A 19,665-nucleotide genomic window follows, 5' to 3' on the forward strand; every position below is an offset into this window, starting at 1 on the left:
AGGTGGTGGCCCCTTCAATTATCAACGTCATATGGTGGTATCATGCCCTCTCAATGCAATTTCGTAGAGTGAGCTAGGGGCTGATGAGTATAACGAGGCTGAAAGTATAATCGAACCTTTTGAAGATCTTAGGATTATGATTTGACATGTAACCTAATTTTTTGGGGGAGATCTAGAAGTTGTTTGTAAAAAGCGCTAGCTTGAAGCTATCGATATGTAGGCTTTCAGGGGTAAAACTCGGGAAGGACGAGCTAGCATTTCATTTCCGAGGGGTTGGATTGGGTCAAATCTTGAAAGTTGGAAAAGGATTGAATTTGAGTCCAGTTTCAACGACGTACAGTAGTTTTGAACCAACTAGAAACTCCTTATGAAGCAAGAGAATAAATCATCATATCAATCATATTATCAGTAATGACATACCTGGAGAATATCAGTGGTAGCATCCCATACCTAGATCTGGGCCCTGTACGCTCAGACATTTGGAAATTTGGAGACTCAAGTTCACCAACTAATGATAAGTTGGCATAAAAATTTAGATGAAGGAAGTATTCTCAGGGCTTCTTTTGGATGGCCAATCAACATCAATATTTGAAAATCCTCGAGGGTTGGATTGGCCATCGCTTTTATAGTTGGTTAATTTGGTGCTTTTATAGCACACTTAAAACAGCTGCTACAGAGCACAAATGCGAAGTCCCTTTTCCCCAAGGAGCTGAGCCATGGCGTAGTGTCGGCTTAGATGCTCCTTGGTGGTGTTATGGCTATGTAGCTACCGGCTGATTGCTCGCCCTTGCTTCGAGAGCCTTAGGAATGAGCAGGTGAATGAGTAGGAACCTAGGCAGATAAAGATGAATAATGAAGTGAACCATAAACGTTGGTACCAAATCACCAAATAAGAAAAGGGTATTCAATGTACCCAAGCTTTGTGTCCCCAAAGTTTCAAGGTTGAAATACTCCGTATAAAGATGCTTTTAGCTGCCTGGGTATAAATCCAGGGGTTTGAATGAGTTGAGGCAAGTAATTTTATTAAGAGATGTGACTTGGGATGGGAATACTAGATACACCAGGTGGTTGATATGATAAGATATCGTTGATGTATGTTGAATCCGTCTCATATTATATATGAGACTTGATTCTTTTCTTTTGAAGTCTGAACTTTGAACTTTGAACTTTGCTTGGATCTGCTTGCTTACTTTCTACTTGTCTTCACCGCGATATCTTGGACTTCAATTCTTAGCCTGTGATTTCTGTACTACTGTACCTACTTCTAATTCCCCCGACTTTTGGTTGATGACGGCAGGAATTTAACTGGATTATTCCATTTTGACTTTTCTATATATTTATATACCACTTCGTATACCTACCGAGCGACGAGCCTACTCCTCAGCCGTCTTGCTTTTTTTCCCTCTCCAAAGCATACCTAGCTTTCACGTCAACTCAAGTACTCGAAACCCTTTGAACCGTATACGCATATATATATATATACACATATATATCATACCTCCTAAAAGATATTCAACTCAAAAATCACAGTTAGACATGCACAATCGAAATGGAAAAGAAGATATTTACTGAAATATCAGGCATTTCAGGCATTTCATCACACTCAGCTCAACAAGCGAATCAAAAACTTCAATTCCTGCAGGACTCCTATCTAACTGCATCACATTGCATTAGTACGAATCCCATTACAATTCCCCACGAAGAATCCTTTCGATTGAAGGGTAAATATTTCAAAATTTCGACATCTATTCGACTACAAAGTCGCCTAAATAAAATTCGATCATCAATAATAATAATCATAATAACAACAATACCGAAAGAGGAAGGGGCAAAGGTTGAGCAGAAGCAGGAGAAGAGGAAGAAAAGAGACTTGCACTTATCGAAAATAGCGGCCAATAATCCGGCCGCAAATTCCCAACGGCGTCACACACACCAAACCTACCGACCACCATATCTCCATCCACCATAGGAATTACCAATCGACCCAATGCCCCTCCATCAGCGATTGGAAACGCGAGAATTCCATCCCCGAGTCATCAACCTCCATATCCATCACCAAGCCCTGTGCCAACCAATCGCGATCAACCACAAGTTCGAATAAGTAGTCCTACGAGGTATAGTTGGAGGAACGCTTTACAAGGTGTTGCGAATCCTGGTACAACCGAAACTTTCCCAAATCCCTTTGGGCCTCGCGCTGGCTCAAGAAGTACTTCAAGGGGGAGACCGAGAAGACCAAGTACATCTAGATTGTGGAATCCGACAAATTCAACCCCGAGAGCATATACTCAGACATCTCCAAAGAGACATCAATCACCGCCGGAAGAACGACCGGTTATTGCGATACCACTTCAACATCCAGATATATCAAATTTACGGGAGGGAGCCACTGCTGGCGGCAATTATCCACTATTAACGTTACCGGAACAGCGACAACAAAGACATTCCGCATCTACGAGGGCAAGTTTACAGGTTGATAGGAGTGGAAGTTCGTTAAGTTCGCATCGAATATCTTTACCAAGAACGGTTAGCATAGACCTTGCGCGAAATCGAAAAAGCGGTGATTCTCCTCTTACACCTACTGCTGGACCAAAACTTGATAAGGGCAAAGGAAAAGCAGTCGAAGAAGAACCTGTTATAACTGTTGTGACAACATTGGAAAAGCTTACGGGAAGGGCTCCAGAAGGAAGACAACTTACTCCGACACCTGTCTCGGGCATCTCTTTCGATTTCAGTAAAGCAGCTATGTCTACAGACCTCGAGCGCGGTCCCAATACCCTCAATCCATATAATCCATCTGGCACATCACCGATACCACATGCGAACGATTCAAACACTTCATTACCAGGTGGTATCGGTTCCGCATTATCCTCAAATGGCACATCGATAGTTGGGGAAGAGCCGGGGGAGGGAGATGATGATGCTTGGGGTCCCCAACATCCATGTTTTCCACATATGAATATGCATGTTCCACTCTCATCGCCTTTATACAATACAACACGCATAATACGCATTCGTCGCGATTGGATGTTGGAAGGAGATCTCGCGCCTACATTTTCAAATTTGTACCCAGAGATTTTGGATCCGGCTGGTGTCACGGAACAGGATTTTAGAGGCTTGATTGAGAGGATTAACAATGAATTGATACCGGCTTTTAATCCTTGGGGTGCGAGAAATATCTTCGATGGGTTGATGGGCTTGTTGACGGGTTGGGTATGGGATGATTTGGGTTGGACGGGTGTGAAGTCGCGGTTGAATCGCGTGGAAATGTGGTTGGAGGAATGGAATAGAGATATGGAGTCGAGGGCAAAGGAACCGGGGACAGCTCCAAAAATCGTGAGTTTGAGGAGAACGGGATATATGAATGTGAGTTTTCCCCTAGTAGACATATTTTGACTCGCCTCTATGTAGGAAGGAGAAGTCCTTACTGATGTACATCAAATAGCTCGATATCCAAGTCCCAGATCCGGAAATTTCATATCCCGCCACAATACCTGAATCAGATCGTTTAGATTCGGGCATATCCCAAAATACACATGTCACGGGAATCCCACCAGAACATGAGTTACTAGCTACAATACCTAGTAGAAGTCAGAAGGGTGATCATGTGGAAACCGTTTCATAGGTGATGTTGAGCGATGGGAGTTGTAACATACGTAAGAAAAAAAGGCAGCGGAGAGTGGAAGACAGAGGATGAGGAGAGAAGCAATTTATACCCCCTTTTTCATTTTTACACAGGCGTTTTAGGAGAAAGAGAACAAGAGCATGTTTTGTAGAGGAGATGGAAAGAAAGAGAATGAGGAAGGAAAGAAAGAAAGGGAAGAGCAGTTAATTTGTTTGGAGTTGGAATTGGACTTGGGATTGAAACGCACAGTTGAGAAGACAGACGGGAGTTACATGCATTTATATACTGATTGATCTCAAGATCAAGACTTGCGTTAAAGAAATTCGGGTGGAGTTGTTAGGGATTGCTGTAAGATTGGAAGATGGACAAGAGAAGAGAAGTGAAGAGAAGAGAAGAGAAGAGAGAAAGGGAATGTGAGATGTAAGGGAGATAGAAGGAGTGATGAATATCATGTTATGTTTGATGAGGATTGGTGATGGATAATATGATAGAGAAAGAAGGGTAGGAGTATGTTTATTAGTTGTAAGAGAGAAAGGAGACCCGAGGATTATTTAATAGGTACTTGTACATAGGTGCTGATAATGATGAATGATTGAACTTAGGAACTTGGACCTTTGGGAACTTTGACGTGTCGATTTGCTTTTCCGTCTAATGAGATACCTGTCCAGCTACTTTCATGTATTACAGCAGGCAGTAAAGCGAGGAATTGATGATCTGATCATGATGTGGAGATGTAGTTAGCTACTCAATGCTGTAAACGACCATTTTCATTCTCTCTAAAATCCTTATTCTGTGATCCTCATCGTGTTCATCTGTCCTTATCCAAAGCTCCCTTTCCTTTCCCATTCATTTTACTAGATACCTTTCCCTACAATACCGTATCCATATTGGCGTTCCCGCTCAAAGATTATTGTATGAGGATAGACTTTACGATATATCTTGCATTTCAGTGGTTGCCCCTCACTTCTCACTTCTCACTCGCTTCTCTCTCCTTACAAATCATTTCAGAAGACAAATGATGATGTCACCCAGCCTAACCTTAATACTTTGTACGTGTAAGCCATTCTTTGGATACCTAACTCCGAATCCATGCAACAAAGCTCCGGAAAACACGCATCTATTGGTCCACTCGAATACTACTCAACCACTCACATCATGAGATAAATACTTTCTTCGCCAAGCCTTTCGCAAACACCTCTCCCGTCCTCAAATCCTTATACGTTTCCTCCTCCAAACCCACTTTCCGACTATACTCGTGCAATCGATGCTCACCATACACATGACCATTCGGCAAAAGCACCAAATCACTTTCAACGTGACTTTTAGTGTGTTGTGCATAGGGCATGTCTTTAGACAATTCGTTGAGTTCGATACTGCAGATAGGACAAACGGACGTAGTCGTTGTGGCTGTAGAAGTGGGAGAGATAGAGGAGGTATGCGAAGAATGACAGGCAGGAGTTTTGAGTGCAGAGAGACCGGCAGAGAGAGCGATGTGCAGGAGAGGTACAGAGGAAATATTAAGGAGTTCATTGTGCGTTTGTGTAAAAAGGTTGGCGAGGTGTGTCCAGCGAGTGGGACTATAGAGTTCCTGCGACTTTAGTTAGGGGTGTTGAGCAGATTTGCAAAGGGGACAACATACTCCGTAACCTGCAGCTTTAGTATCGGGAGGAAATGCTAGGAGCCCACACGCCTGTTGAACTTCTTTGGGATAGCTTTCCCGGAATGGTAATAGATACTTTTTCGCATGTGCGATAGATTCAACCAACTTCGCCTCATCTTTTGTGCGTACCAACTCGACATATTGCTGGAAACGAAGCATAAATTCGAGATTACTCTGTACGAAATGTCAGTATAGGTACTACGTACAGTACGTGCCTAAAATCCTTACCTCCATCTTCCTCAACTCTTTCTTATTTTCCGAACACCATGCCAACGCCTCCGTAACTTTGCCTTTGCATAGACTGTCTTTGATCCTACTCATCTGAACGAAAGTATCCACATCCACCAGCTCCTCGATATTCTTCTCCTGAGCAAGAGCACTAGCACTATCTTTATATCCATTCCTTAACAAATAATCAACTAGCAACCGATCTAATCGTGTCCGACTCCATTCCTCATATTTTACATCCTCTAAACTCTTTATATCATAAAGTGCACTTATATGTTTGATCCTCGCAGCAGATTGTGTTTGTAGTCTCTTCTCTTCTTCGGCACATGATTGGAGTTTGCGTTTTAGACCACGCATGCGGGTGAGCATATAATCAACATTTTTGAGAACGTCGTCGGGAGAAGCATGGGCATTGAGGGAAGCGTCAGTGGTTTCTTTCAAGGCAGTTTTAACGCTCGCAGATTCTTTTTCGAGATTGAAATGGACCACTTTGAAATTTTTCTTGAGGAGTTCGAGGGGAAGTCGAAGGAGTGGTTGATCCTATGAGACTATTAGCTTGAGCGATGCGTGGAGGGGAAGAGGGGAAAGGAAACCTACGAGGATTAGATGGTTCTCGGGATTTAGCTTGGTAGTTGTGAAATCAGCCATATTGAATGAAGTTCAGATGTGCTACAGTATTAAAAGGTGATGAGTTTCATAGAGATGAACAGAGAAAGTAGAGGAGTCCACGGGTGTGAATTGTGCCCAGAGGCAGTGGCAGTAGAGGCTGCTAAATCCAATGAATATTCGGACTGATAAAGGAATTGTTCTTTCGTGAATTAAGATGTTCAAGATATAATATTACATTCGGATTCAAACTAAATCTTGTAGAATTTTGTATAAGAATGCAGTAAGTTGTAACAATTAATGTGTATGATCTTGCAAGCCTACAATCATTGTAATCTGTATGATAGATTGTGAGACTGACGTTGTAGCTCCATTGTCTGGGACCGATAACTACGGTTGCTTTTACGACCAGATGTGATATCAGATCATTGCGGTCACATGGCTCTCGTCGTTTGGATGCCACATGCACGCCATGTCACGATAACCTATTTAAATATTGGAAGACTTTTGATTTTACCCTAGTGATTTAATGCGTTATATTGACATAAAAATTGGTGTGTTGAGAAGACCATCGCTGATCGTTGGAACGCGACATATCACGAGATCACGAGAGGCTTTCGAAGTCCAATGCCAAAAATTGAAGCATACTGTTTGTTCATCAGCAATCATTCAACGTACCCACATATGCTTCTGGAACGCGCGATAAGTAGAACTTGTACTGGGCCCCTTTTCGCCAACTTCCTTATGATTCATTGCTTCCCCTTATATCTTGCTCTAGATACGCGAACTGTTCCCCACAGGTTTGCCGCTCGTTTTAAAGCTTTATACTTTTCACAGTCCGTACATCTGCAACTTCAAATGCCATGGTTATGCCGCGTGTAGACTTTTGAAGCTTGCCGCGGGTGAGGGGCATATTCAATAGCATGAACCCGCTTCCCTTGCGATACATCTGCAGTACCGTATCCGCAAGCGAACCGAATCAAGAATTTGCTCTATTCATCTATGCCGCGTTGTCCTTACCGATCTTCAGTCCTTCTGGAGATCTACAACTCGGGTGATCTAGATGTATTCCCCTTGATTCTCCGCGAAAGCATGAAAATACAAACCGTACGCATCTCCGACCGACTCTCACTCTCATGATTTCGGAACCGCATCAACACATTGAGGTATCTCATTTACAATAAGATTGTCAACAAAAATAAAGACGCTCTCGACAGATTGTTTGCAGAGTCAAATTGGACAGATGCTAACCCTCGAGTTTATTCACTCCAGGGGATATAAAACCCATCACTCCAACAATATTTCAAGGGACCAAAAATGTACCAGACGGTTTTGTGATCTATGTTTGATACTTTTATTCTTCTGTGATGTGTTACCTAAGTTTGATCTCTCCACTTCCTACATCCAAAACAAAATGGTGACAGTCAAAGAAGCATAAACTAACATTGATGATTGAAGTTTGCCTTCTTCCATCATCATGTCCAACAACATTCTTCACCCTCTTTCCCCTCTTTCCCTTCTTCCTATACTTAGGAAGTTTTCCTCCTTTGCACCTTGAATTCTTTCCAGTCCGAGTATAATTGAATCGCTCTCTCCCCCTCTTTTGACTTTCGAAGCCATCTATACCCTACTTTGTCATCCCATTACCGTTTCTTCTATTCTCACGCTTTGTCTTTCCTTTCATGTGCCTGCTAGACTTTCGTGAGAGGAATAGGAAAGTAGCCACCTTTAATCGATAACTCAAGGCCCTGTGACGAATCAGAGGGCTATGGACTGGGCGGTGGAGTAGAAATGGGAATTCGAAAGCAACTTTGTCTTTGAATGTACCTGGAAAGGCCACCGCTTAGTATCTACCGATTTCTAGGTGCACTGAGTACAAACTACTACTACCTTACCACCACCATCTCCAACCAACAGATTGGCTGTGAAATGTCGCCATTTATTGAGAAAGGATTCTGATTTTGAGAGATCTCAGCAGCAGCGAGGTATCGAGTACCCAAACGCTCATGATATAAATTGAAATTGAAGGCGCGATCAACGTGATCTCAAAAGTCAAATCTTGTAAAGTGTCATCACCTAGAACAATGACGGGGTTGAACATACTCTGTGAGTCTGTAAAGAAACAATACGAGTAGAAGTACAGGTGAATGTCAAGACCTCATAAAAATGCCAAGCTTCTCTGACCAATCACGACAGCTCTGCACAGACATGTGATAGGGAAAAGAGTTTGATAGTGTGTGATCTCGACTGTTTGCGCGTCAAAAGCCTTTTATCTAAGGCATGAATATAGTTTCGGTCTAACGCATTATCACCTAGCTTTACAACAAGCCCCTCAATAATCTCTTCACCCGGTAAAAGTGCCTCTGCTCTTTTCCTTCCCACATGATCCTCTCTTCACGTGTATCGTATCAACCATCAACAAGAACACAAGAACTTCTTCAAAAAGAAGTACTTAACTCACGGTATTTTCGCAATAAATTCAATATTCTGAGGGTTGTCTCTTTTGTCTCAGTTCGGTCTTTATACCTAGTTAGGGTTGTCAAGCTTTGTTTTCGTGACATTGCAGTTTTGATCACTCGTGATCAATTGAATGGTTGTTTAACAACATCATCTGACCTTGGTGAGTATTTCGATTCCACCCCCCTTCCTATCCTTAATCAAAAGGATATCATCTAAAATTGATCTGTTAATTCTAATCCATAAAATCATCTACTAATAACTTTATAGATCTTGTCTCTTTTTTCACCATCGCAAATTCGAGTGGTTGGTGATTTAACAATATCAAAAAGTTCCATCATCCATATTTTACTTTGGTCGCGTTCCCACAAGAGCGAGCCTCGGGCAAGGAAGGGAGGAAAGAAAGATAACAACCACCCAACCGACCATTAGGTGATCATAATAAAAAACAAGGTGCGTGAAATTTCATAATCAAGTTCCACAAGCTCCCCTCCCCCTAAAAGAAAAAGGCGCCAAAGATCGATCAAATTTATTTTCAAATCTGTGCCTGTCCGTTGCATCAATCCGTTACTTGTCAGAAGCGCCTCTGCGCATTTATGAAGGAAAAAGAGAACAGATAGAAAGACAAAAGAGAAAAGGGCTATCTTTCGTGAAACCTCACAGCGTTCCAATTCCACGCAACAAGGATTGTTCGGACATTACCGTTGGCCCAAAATATCTTGCACTTCATAAATCACCAGATCGCAACACACACAAAATGCCTCCTCCCATGATTTTGGTCATATCTTGCAGAGCAGCATCAGTATACAATATCATATTGTAACTGAACTACTACCTGCGATGTTCACCTAAAAGGATAATAGTCTTGTTTGCACAGAAGTACCCCAATTAATTATTGGAATTGTTATACTTCTTGCCAACGAATTGCTTGATTTCATTTAGGATGATTCATCAACTCGCAGTTGCAGCATTTCGGAGAGAGAAGCGCAACATCACCACATCACCCAAAAGTTCCAATTGACATCTCATTTTGTTATCAGGAATCTCTTGATTGATTGAGTTACTATGTGATACTTTATCTGCAATGACACGTGCTGACCTTGTAGGTGCTACGTTGAAGGACACAGAAACGTTCGTTTCGAAGATCACGGCGACGAACTACTGCAGCTGAGCGCCTCGAAGCATTAGAGCGAGTCACCGATACGTCTCCATTGCTTCCGTAACAGCCGTCCCCTCTGCATTAGAAGAAGAAGCTCGTCGCACTTGTGCCAACCTCGGTAGACACGTCATTAAATCGCGAAAGATCAAGTTCAGCCTTAAATCTATCTACCAACCCCTCGAGGTCATCTGCGCCTTACGATTGTTAATTCCTCACATCCCACACAAATCACCGTGCAAGGCTCGTCACGAGGACACCAGATTATCGCAATGGCAGACATGGACCTTGAACATTCAGGATTGCAGGAGGTAGCAAATGCTATGCGGGAAGAGAATGCTAATATGAGCAACACTGCACAAAAGCGGAAGCGGGACTCCGAATCAGCTGATGACACGAGGCGCCTTAACAACAAGCGTGTTTCCCCGAATTCTGTCAATGACTCCGGTGACCAATCGTTGGTCAATCAGCAGATCGGTGATGTAGAAGCCCTGCAAAATTATGCCAACCTTCAACACAATCAACAAATTCATCCCGACCATCAAAATGGTGCTGCAGATCATGCAAACGCCTCATCTACTGCCGCTGCGGCACTTGCTGGAATCTATCCAACCATGACAATTCCACAACCAACAGATGTTTCTTTTGCATCTCAAGCCTCCGAGAACGATCGTCACCAGGATTCATCTTTTATGGATAACAGCCAGCAGCCCGACAATAGCTTCATGGACAATTCGCAACAGCAACACCAATCTCAAAGTCGAAGTTCTGGTTCAAAGCCTGTTGTAGGATCCGATGAATGGCATAAGGTCCGAAAGGATAATCATAAAGAAGGTAAATTTACTCTGCGTGTTCTATATTTATATTTCTTAGTTGACCATTTTTCTAGTTGAGAGACGTCGTCGAGAAACCATCAATGAAGGTATCAACGAGTTAGCGAAGATTGTACCAGGGTGTGAGAAAAACAAAGGATCTATTCTACAAAGAGCTGTTCAATTTATCACCCAGCTCAAGGAGAATGAGACTCAAAACATTGAGAAATGGACACTTGAGAAGCTTCTCACTGAACAAGCCATTGCGGAACTCAGTGCTAGCAATGATAAGTTGAAGACAGAATGTGAGAGAGCATGGCGTGAAGTTGAGACATGGAAGAAGACATGTCAAAGTGCTGGTTTGGCACCCAAAAAGGAAGATGCTGGTGCTTCCGATAATTAGATGATGTTGGAGTCTTGAGAATATTGGGCGGTCTTCTCCTACATTGTTGGTCCCAACGCGATAAGATGATACCCTTTAAAGACAATGTTTTCGAGCCTTTGTGAATCGACTTATCACCTTTCATTGTTTCTTTGGGAGAAGTAGGGATTTTGGAGATGGTTAGGTAGCTTTTGCTTTTATGATCCCTCTTGTTTTCATGCGGCACCGGTTGGAGGAATGATCTCGAATGGAAAATTCGAAAATCATATTTTCCCCCTTAGTCCTTTACCTATGGCGTTTGAGATGATTTTTCTTATCTAGCTTATTGTTTGACAACCAAATTCAAGTTTTCATTTCATCTCGAATGCGGCATTCTGCAGATAGAAAGCTATCCAGTTATTTAGGTACATAATTCTGCCCCACTACAGTACTTGACATCCTTACTTATCTATGGAGATCGAGATGGTGATATGCATGCATGCAGGAGAGTGTAGTGTCTAGATTTTTGATTGAAGCTCCTGATAATTTGTGGGTTGCATTAATCAACAGAATGATCAAGCCGAGTATAGATATGTAGCTACTCAATCACTTTCGTTATGAATATAGACACACGGATTCACCGGGAGCGGTGGTCATAGATAGTAGCTATAATTTGTATCTTTCTTAAGATGTTCTGAAATAGATTCTTTATGATAAGCACAGATATAAGAACTAATGACGTCTACTTAAGTAGCTAGATAGCTAGTAGGTAGTCTTCATAATAAATACCTAGTAGGAAGGGAGCTGCGCATTGTCCTTTCATTATGAGCCTCTGTGAGTTTGAAGCGAGTTCTCGTGCTCTCCTAAATGGGACAGCCAAAGATACCGACTACTTCAGGTACCTACCTATCCGTAGAACATCTGAAATGCTCAACTACTTGTTAAATCATATGAATCTCTTGAAGAAAGAGATGTAGAGAATTCATTACATTGGTTCGTAACATTATTCTGTTCTGTGCCATCATTTCGCAGATTTTCCTTTTCTTTTTCTTTCTGTTCGTATTGCTTTGTAAGGTTAATAAATAATTATGGTCAAGGTTAAGGAAATCGGAACGCACCCGTCATAGCTTAAATCCGTACCTATCTACTAAATAATTAGTACAATTTTGATCGGTCCCGTACTGTAAAGTCGTGCCCCATCAGACAAAACTCCGTCCAAACCTCTGCCACTTCCATCATTTATTCTGTCATTGTGTTACAAAACGAATGAACTATCCTTCCATACACTCACATCACCAGTTCTGAAAACCTCTATCGTCTATCGAAGGAGGGATTCAGTACACAAAGTATCACATATCGGTCATGGTCGTTAGCTCATCGCAGAGCATCCTCAAGACAGGCTCCTTCTCTGGCTTTCGCGCATTGCAGGAGCAGCTTGGTAGTGGATATCTCACGGCGGATAATTCGAGATCTCAACCGTTATGCGGTAACAAGGAGGGATGGGGTCCATTGAGTCCTCATCGTTATGACTTTACACCGTGTTTTATGGATGTGTGGGTGAGCTCTGTGGCGGCCTTTGGAATTCTAGGTGGTGCTATCGCTATTTGGTGGCTTGTAAGAAGAAAGACTACGGCGGAAGTGAAGAAGGACTGGCATTTTTGGTTTAAGCAGGTATAATTCTCACTGGTGATTGAAAGAAACGAAACTGATGGAAAAATGCTTATCCAATGTTCAATAGGCCATCATAATAGGAATCTCAACCTCAGTCGCAGTACAACTCGTTATACAAATACTCAACTATCCAGATGTGTGGGCGGGCGATTTTAGATTCTGGACCAGCCTTATACAAATCGCATCTCTTGGTGTCATTTTTACCATTCAATGGCTCGAGCACACCCGACTACGCAATCCAAACGGCGTTGTACTCTTTTACTGGCTCCTTCTCAACATCGCATACGCAGTCAAACTCCGATCCTTGATATCTCAACAAATCTACCACGAGCATCTTCCATACTTCATCGCATATTGTGTGGGATTCGGGTTATCGTTGATTGAATTTGGCTTGGAGTGGCTTGTGCCAAAGAAGCAGAGCGTATATTCGGCATTGGAAGATGAAGACGAATGCCCTGTCGAATACGCTACTGTATTTTCAATCCTTACATTCGGTTGGATGACCCCTATGATGAAACAGGGTTATAAGAAATATCTGACAGAGGACGATCTATGGAACCTGGCTAAAAGGGATACCACCAAGTCATGTAGCGAGACGTTCCAGGAGGCCTGGGATTATGAAATCGAACACAAGAAAACCCCATCTCTTTGGATGGCCATTTTCAGATCTTTCAGTGGACCATACTTCCGTGGCGCTCTTTTCAAGACTGTCAGCGATTCGCTCGCCTTCATACAACCGCAACTTCTAAAGCTATTGATCAAATGGGTCAAGTCACGTTCGACCGATGAACCACAACCTGTGATTCGAGGCGCAGCTATAGCCTTGGGCATGTTTTCTGTTTCCGTAGGACAAACCATGGCTTTGCATCAATACTTTCAAAGAGCCTTTGAAACTGGTATGCGTATCAAGACCGCCTTGACAGCAGCAATTTACGGGAAATCACTTAAGTTGTCGAATGAAGGAAGAGCTAGCAAGTCTACTGGAGATATTGTCAATTACATGGCTGTTGACACTCAAAGACTGCAAGATCTTACCCAATACGGTCAACAATTATGGTCTGCTCCGTATCAAATAATTCTCTGCATGGTATCTTTATATCAGTTAGTCGGTTTGTCAATGTTGGCTGGTGTCGCTGCTATGGTTCTAATGATTCCAATCAATGGCCTCATCGCTCGCCTGATGAAAAAGTTACAGCAGGAACAGATGAAAAATAAGGATTCTCGAACAAGATTGATCGCGGAAATTATAAACAATATGAAGAGTATCAAGCTTTATGCCTGGAGCTCTGCTTTTATGGCGAAGTTGAATTTTGTCAGAAATGACCAGGAACTTAAAACTCTACGAAAGATTGGTGCTGCCCAATCAGTTGCCAATTTCACTTGGTCCACCACACCATTTTTGGTATCTTGTTCGACATTCGCTGTTTTTGTGTTGACTACCAACAGCCCACTAACTACTGATATTGTGTTCCCTACTTTAACTTTACTCAACCTATTAACATTCCCGTTGGCAATTCTTCCAATGGTTATTACCTCCATCATTGAAGCTTCAGTTGCTGTCAAACGTTTGACATCGTTCTTCACAGCTGAAGAGTTACAGTCCGACGCGGTAATTTTGAAGGGTCCTATTGAGGACGACGGTGAAGAATCTTTGACCATCAGAGATGCGACCTTTTCTTGGGACAGAAACTCTGACCGCAACGTCCTGCAAGACATTCATTTCTCTGCACATAAAGGAGAACTTACTTGTATCGTTGGTCGAGTTGGAGCAGGAAAGTCATCTTTCTTACAAGCACTTCTCGGTGATCTCTGGAAAGTCAAGGGGCAGGTAATCGTTCATGGAAAAACAGCTTACGTAGCCCAACAACCATGGGTTATGAATGCCAGCGTCAAAGAAAATATCCTATTCGGTCATCGTTTTGATCCTACCTTTTACGATAAAACAGTCAAAGCCTGCGCACTTTCGGAAGATTTTGCTCAATTGCCAGATGGTGATGAAACTGAGGTCGGAGAGCGTGGTATTTCCTTAAGTGGAGGTCAAAAAGCACGATTGACTTTGGCAAGGGCAGTCTACGCTAGAGCTGATGTATATCTATTGGACGATTGTTTATCTGCCGTTGATCAACATGTCGGCAGACATTTGATTGATAATGTCTTTGGTTCAACTGGATTACTCAGTGGAAAGACAAGAGTTCTTGCGACAAATTCTATTCCCGTTCTCAAAGAAGCTAACCTCATCTGTTTGCTTCGAGATACTAAAATTATTGAGCGTGGTACATATGATCAGGCCATTGCTAGAAGAGGAGAAATTGCAAATCTGATCAATACATCCGAAAACAAAGATGTGTCCACAGATTCTGAAACCACCGAAACTAGCGATTCTTCAACAATACTTGACTATGAGCAGCCTGGAGAAGAGGAAGAAAAGGACGAAGCTGAAGAAGCCCAAGAACACTTGACACAACTTCAACCTATTCGACCTGGAGGATCAGGTGTTAAGAAGAGGAAGGGAAGCTCTAATACCTTAAGACGTGCCAGTACAGCAACTTTCAGAGGTCCAAGAGGCAAACTACGTGATGAGGAAGATGGTTCAAAATCTAAGCAGGGCAAGGAACATTCTGAACAAGGAAAGGTAAAATGGGATGGTAGGCATATACAAATCCATAATCACAGCATTGATACTGACTATAATTAGTGTACGCGGAATATGCCAAGACTAGCAATCTTGCTGCCGTCTTGATCTATTTGACTATGTTGATTGGTGCACAAACGGCACAGATCAGTAGGTTTACTTCGTTTTTCTTGCAGACAAATCCCTTTTACTAATCTTTTGTAGGTGGCAGTGTATGGCTCAAAAGCTGGGCTGAGGCCAATGACAAACTTGGCGTTAACCGAGATGTCGGCAAGTACATCGGTGTGTACTTTGCCTTTGGTATTGGATCTGCCGCTCTCGTGGTTGTCCAAACCTTGATATTGTGGATATTTTGTTCTATCGAGGTGAGGTTGCCCAACCAGGAAGCGGCTTCTCGCATTATGAAAGACTAGCCGCGAAACCTTATCTGACACCTTTCAGGCATCTAGGAAACTTCACGAGCGTATGGCTTTTGCCATTTTCCGATCTCCAATGTCCTTCTTCGAAACCACCCCCGCTGGCCGTATTCTTAATCGTTTTTCGAGGTATGTTGTAGACGACCGTTTTATTTTTTTACTTTTCTTGGTAGCAGAATATTTCCAATTGGCACAATCTATTGGCACCTCCTTTGAAGGATTTGTGATACTCTTTGAGTTTGATAGTTGCCTTATCACCGCCCTTTGCTCAGAATGGTGCATATATGGCTCTGTCCATATCCTAGTTTTCTGTGTTTGTTTGAATGCTGTGTTGCATTCGTACCCGAGATCGGATCTTCCAATAATACAAGCTAACAAAGTTATATCTAGTGATGTTTATCGGATAGATGAGGTAACTATGAAGTACAACCGTATATTCTGACATCTTCTAATCCGTGTTAGGTACTTGCGAGAACTTTTAACATGCTATTCGTCAACACAGCTCGGGCATTGTTTACCCTAGTCGTCATTTCTGTAGCAAGCCCCCCATTCATTGCCTTCATCTTCCCGCTGTCAGGCGTGTATTACTGGGTTCAGCGTTATTATCTCCGTACTTCCCGTGAGTTGAAGCGCTTGGATAGTGTCAGCCGAAGTCCAATCTACGCCCATTTCCAGGAGTCTCTTGGAGGAATCGGCACCATCCGAGCTTATCGGTAAGTAACTTTGGCAAACACCATCATTTGCTGCATCCACCAGCTCGGTTTTCGAAGCTTGAGACATCGGAAACGGAAATTATTCAAGACATTCAGGATACTAATTTGTCGGTGCTTTAGTCAACAGAAACGATTCACACAAGAAAATGAATGGAGAGTTGACGCTAATTTGCGAGCTTATTTTCCATCCATCAATAGTAATCGGTATGTCATGAAACCTTTCATAACCGTGTTTTTCAATCCAACATCTGCGGTACGCCATGCGTGATTGGCTGTTTAAATCGAAGTGAAACTTCGTTCCCCATGAATTGGATCACCAAGCACAGACCAATTGCTCGGTGTTCGAGAACATTCGAGATATTACATCAAACTGACATCATCAATGTGCAGATGGCTTGCTGTAAGACTCGAGTTCCTCGGGTCGATTATCATCTTAGCCGCTGCCGGATTGTCTATCGTGACTGTGGCTGCTGGACGTCCCTTATCTTCCGGTTTCGTCGGGCTGGCAATGTCATATGCTCTTCAAATCACACAATCTTTAAATTGGATTGTTCGTCAAACGGTTGAAGTGGAAACAAACATCGTATCTGTCGAACGTGTTCTCGAGTATGCTAGATTACCAAGTGAAGCTCCAGAAGTGATTCACAGACATCGTCCACCAATCAGTTGGCCTGCATCGGGCGGAGTGAACTTCAATAATTACAGCACACGATACCGTGAAGGCTTGGACCTCGTGCTCAAAAATGTCAACCTCGATATCAAGCCACATGAGAAGATTGGAGTAGTCGGTCGGACAGGTGCAGGAAAATCTAGTTTGACATTAGCCCTATTTCGGATCATCGAGCCGAGTGAGGGTAATATTAGCATTGACGCATTGAACACGTCAACAATAGGGCTACTCGATCTAAGACGTCGACTGGCAATCATCCCACAAGATGCGGCTCTGTTCGAGGGTACAGTTCGCGATAACCTTGACCCAGGTCATGTACATGATGATACAGAGTTATGGAGCGTACTAGGTAAGTGTAACTCTAGATGAAGATACTCGGCGTTGTTTGTGATATATGAGTGATCATATATTGCAAGCAGCGTGTAATACCGACACCCTCGCTAACCAATCTTCCTTATAGAACATGCAAGGCTAAAAGATCACGTCTCGACTATGAGTGGTGGACTGGAAGCTAAAATTCAAGAATGGTTCGTGATACATTCTCCTTATCATAAGCTGAACCCCATCCCGCGGTCACCCTCCCATTTCCACCCTATTTCCATAATTTTTCCTTTCGTCCTTTTTGTCACACCTTTCACCACATCACTGCCCAACGTCACAAAAATTACACATCACATGCCGTTTTTTCGCGTTGTCCTTCAGTTTTGATTTGCGATTCCTTATTGCATCGTTCAATCCCTCGCTCAAAGATCCCGTTTTCACATACCATTCTTCCCTCTTCTCCCAATCTCACCGAAATTGCTACCACATTTATCACAACACCACCTGCAACACAGGCATAATCTGAATTACCAGCACAAATTTCACACAATTTCATTCAGCCTGGTTTCCCAAGGACAGAGCTAAGCTAACCACATCTTTTATCGGATATAGCGGATCCAATCTTTCTCAAGGCCAACGGCAACTTGTCTCTCTTGCACGAGCACTCCTTGCTCCTTCCAACATTCTAGTACTAGATGAAGCCACCGCGGCGGTAGATGTGGAAACGGATGCACTATTGCAGACAACATTGCGATCTCCACTTTTCGCGAAGAGAACTATCATTACGATTGCGCATCGCATTAATACAATTTTGGATAGTGATAGGATTGTAGTTTTGGAGCAGGGACAAGTTAAAGAATTTGATAGCCCTAAAAACCTGATGGAGAAGAGGGGTCTCTTTTGGAAGTTAGTCAGAGAGGCGGGACTGGAGGGGAGTGTGAGGTAGAGTAGGGACAGGTGGGAGAAATTTGTGGCCGAGTAAATAATCGAGGGAGGGGTGATGGGTTGTAAGAAGTCAAAAGAAAACTGAGGACAAATGTTTTCCAAAGATTAGTTGAAGATTGAAATTGCATTATTGTTTTGTACATGGTTTGGGTACCTAGATATGTATAGGTGCATTCCTTTGTCTCGTCTCGCATGTGGGGTTTTGGGAGCGGAAAGGAAAACTGTATATGGGGAAATTGTAACATGAAGAGATGGGATGAATGGGAAAAGAGTGGAGGGTGTTGACTGAGCGAATGTCGGTGGAGGCGGAAGAGGGAATTCGTATATTTGAATATTTGAATGTAACGAAACATGAATGGGTTTTGTGATGCATTTATTGGTTCGTGGTGATGTATGTGCAAATCTAAGATGTGGCTGTAGGATCCGATTGTACGATCATGGGTGTCAGAATGTGAATCTCCCTTGAGCTAATGATGATGATGATGATGATGATGATGATGATGATTATGCATCTCCGAGGGCATTTGAGCGCTTATTTGGTAAGCACACATCTGACGAATCAGATAATAATAAACGCAACCATACAATATTACCCTTCGAGTGTTTAGGTGCCAGAAAAAAGGAAACGGAGAAACTTTAGTATCGCGGGCGGGCATTGTGAACTCAAAAATGTGAGTATAGCATTAGGCCCTTCAATCTTGGGCCGACTGGTGAGAATGTGAGATTGAGGCATCCAAAGAACAGATGATCGCGTGGTTGCTAAGGATCGAGCAAGAGGAGCTTATATTTACCTGGGTAAGTAGATAATATTTCAAAAGATGGATATTGGTTTGAAAGAGATCAGATAAGATAACAATCAAGTATCTCACACATGAAGGTTAAAGACTCGGGCTGTAGAATTTAGTCTCGGAGGGGATGTGACGATAAGGACTTGGGACCGAGATCTCTGATTCTTAGAAGTTCGAAAGAAGTTTTATAAAGGCGAAGATAGGGCAGCGGATTAAGAACCGAATAGAAGGTATTCAAGCGAAATTGTGATTATATTTAAATGAAGTTCGAAATAAAGATGGTCCGATTTATTTTAAGACACAGTCATGACTTTCAATCTCTTCAGCCTTACGAAATAGCCATCCCGTTGGCTTGAAGCATTACTATTCTATAAGTAAATACGTACCGTTGAATCAAATTATGTTTAATGCCATTATCTGACATCTTACGTCAAGCCAAAATATATACCCTTCTCCCCCTACTGGCACCTCGCCAGGACCAACATCGATCTCATTCTATATCCGAGGGATCTCAAAGCAACATGATTAAGTAGAAGGAGATCCCTCCGCTTTTTATGGAAATTACGAAATCCATTTTTTATTTCTCAATCTAATAGTATCAATTCGT

The 19,665-nt window shown here is 42.6% G+C and overlaps 4 protein-coding genes across 4 annotated transcripts; 3 read left to right on the plus strand and 1 right to left on the minus strand.

Annotated features, from left to right (window-relative positions):
• The first annotated feature begins 996 nt into the window (after positions 1–996).
• On the plus strand, positions 997–4,232 carry EAE97_004054 (uncharacterized protein). The gene is made up of 2 exons (XM_038874566.1): positions 997–3,363; positions 3,443–4,232. Exons 1-2 carry the CDS (start codon positions 2,743–2,745, stop codon positions 3,620–3,622), a joined length of 801 nt encoding a protein of 266 aa, XP_038735175.1. The 5' UTR covers positions 997–2,742; the 3' UTR covers positions 3,623–4,232.
• Positions 4,233–4,775: 543 nt separating this feature from the next.
• Positions 4,776–6,158, minus strand: EAE97_004055 (uncharacterized protein; the record flags this gene model as incomplete). Its single annotated transcript, XM_038874567.1, has 4 exons — positions 4,776–5,210; positions 5,262–5,456; positions 5,511–6,050; positions 6,108–6,158. The coding sequence occupies 4 exons, from the start codon at positions 6,156–6,158 to the stop codon at positions 4,776–4,778; spliced, it is 1,221 nt and encodes a 406-aa protein (XP_038735176.1).
• Positions 6,159–10,001: 3,843 nt separating this feature from the next.
• EAE97_004056 (uncharacterized protein) lies at positions 10,002–10,944 on the plus strand (the record flags this gene model as incomplete). Its single annotated transcript, XM_038874568.1, has 2 exons — positions 10,002–10,563; positions 10,619–10,944. The coding sequence occupies 2 exons, from the start codon at positions 10,002–10,004 to the stop codon at positions 10,942–10,944; spliced, it is 888 nt and encodes a 295-aa protein (XP_038735177.1).
• A 1,320-nt stretch (positions 10,945–12,264) lies between these two features.
• On the plus strand, positions 12,265–18,271 carry EAE97_004057 (uncharacterized protein; the record flags this gene model as incomplete). Its single annotated transcript, XM_038874569.1, has 11 exons — positions 12,265–12,573; positions 12,641–15,218; positions 15,269–15,355; positions 15,410–15,570; positions 15,647–15,750; positions 16,012–16,033; positions 16,084–16,334; positions 16,455–16,538; positions 16,725–17,353; positions 17,465–17,531; positions 17,938–18,271. 11 exons carry the CDS (start codon positions 12,265–12,267, stop codon positions 18,269–18,271), a joined length of 4,626 nt encoding a protein of 1,541 aa, XP_038735178.1.
• Positions 18,272–19,665: the final 1,394 nt, after the last annotated feature.

Source organism: Botrytis byssoidea, assembly GCF_014898295.1.
Source record: "Botrytis byssoidea strain MUCL 94 chromosome Unknown BBYS_006, whole genome shotgun sequence".
Taxonomy (NCBI): domain Eukaryota; kingdom Fungi; phylum Ascomycota; class Leotiomycetes; order Helotiales; family Sclerotiniaceae; genus Botrytis; species Botrytis byssoidea.

What these genes read in the sequence shown, in the direction of transcription:
- EAE97_004054 (XM_038874566.1), top strand. Translation starts at nt 2,743, where the DNA reads ATGTCTACAGACCTCGAGCGCGGTCCCAATACCCTCAATCCATATAAT. An exon ending in GGAGAACGGGATATATGAAT is followed by an intron (nt 3,364 to 3,442) that starts GTGAGTTTTCCC and finishes TACATCAAATAG; the next exon opens with CTCGATATCCAAGTCCCAGA.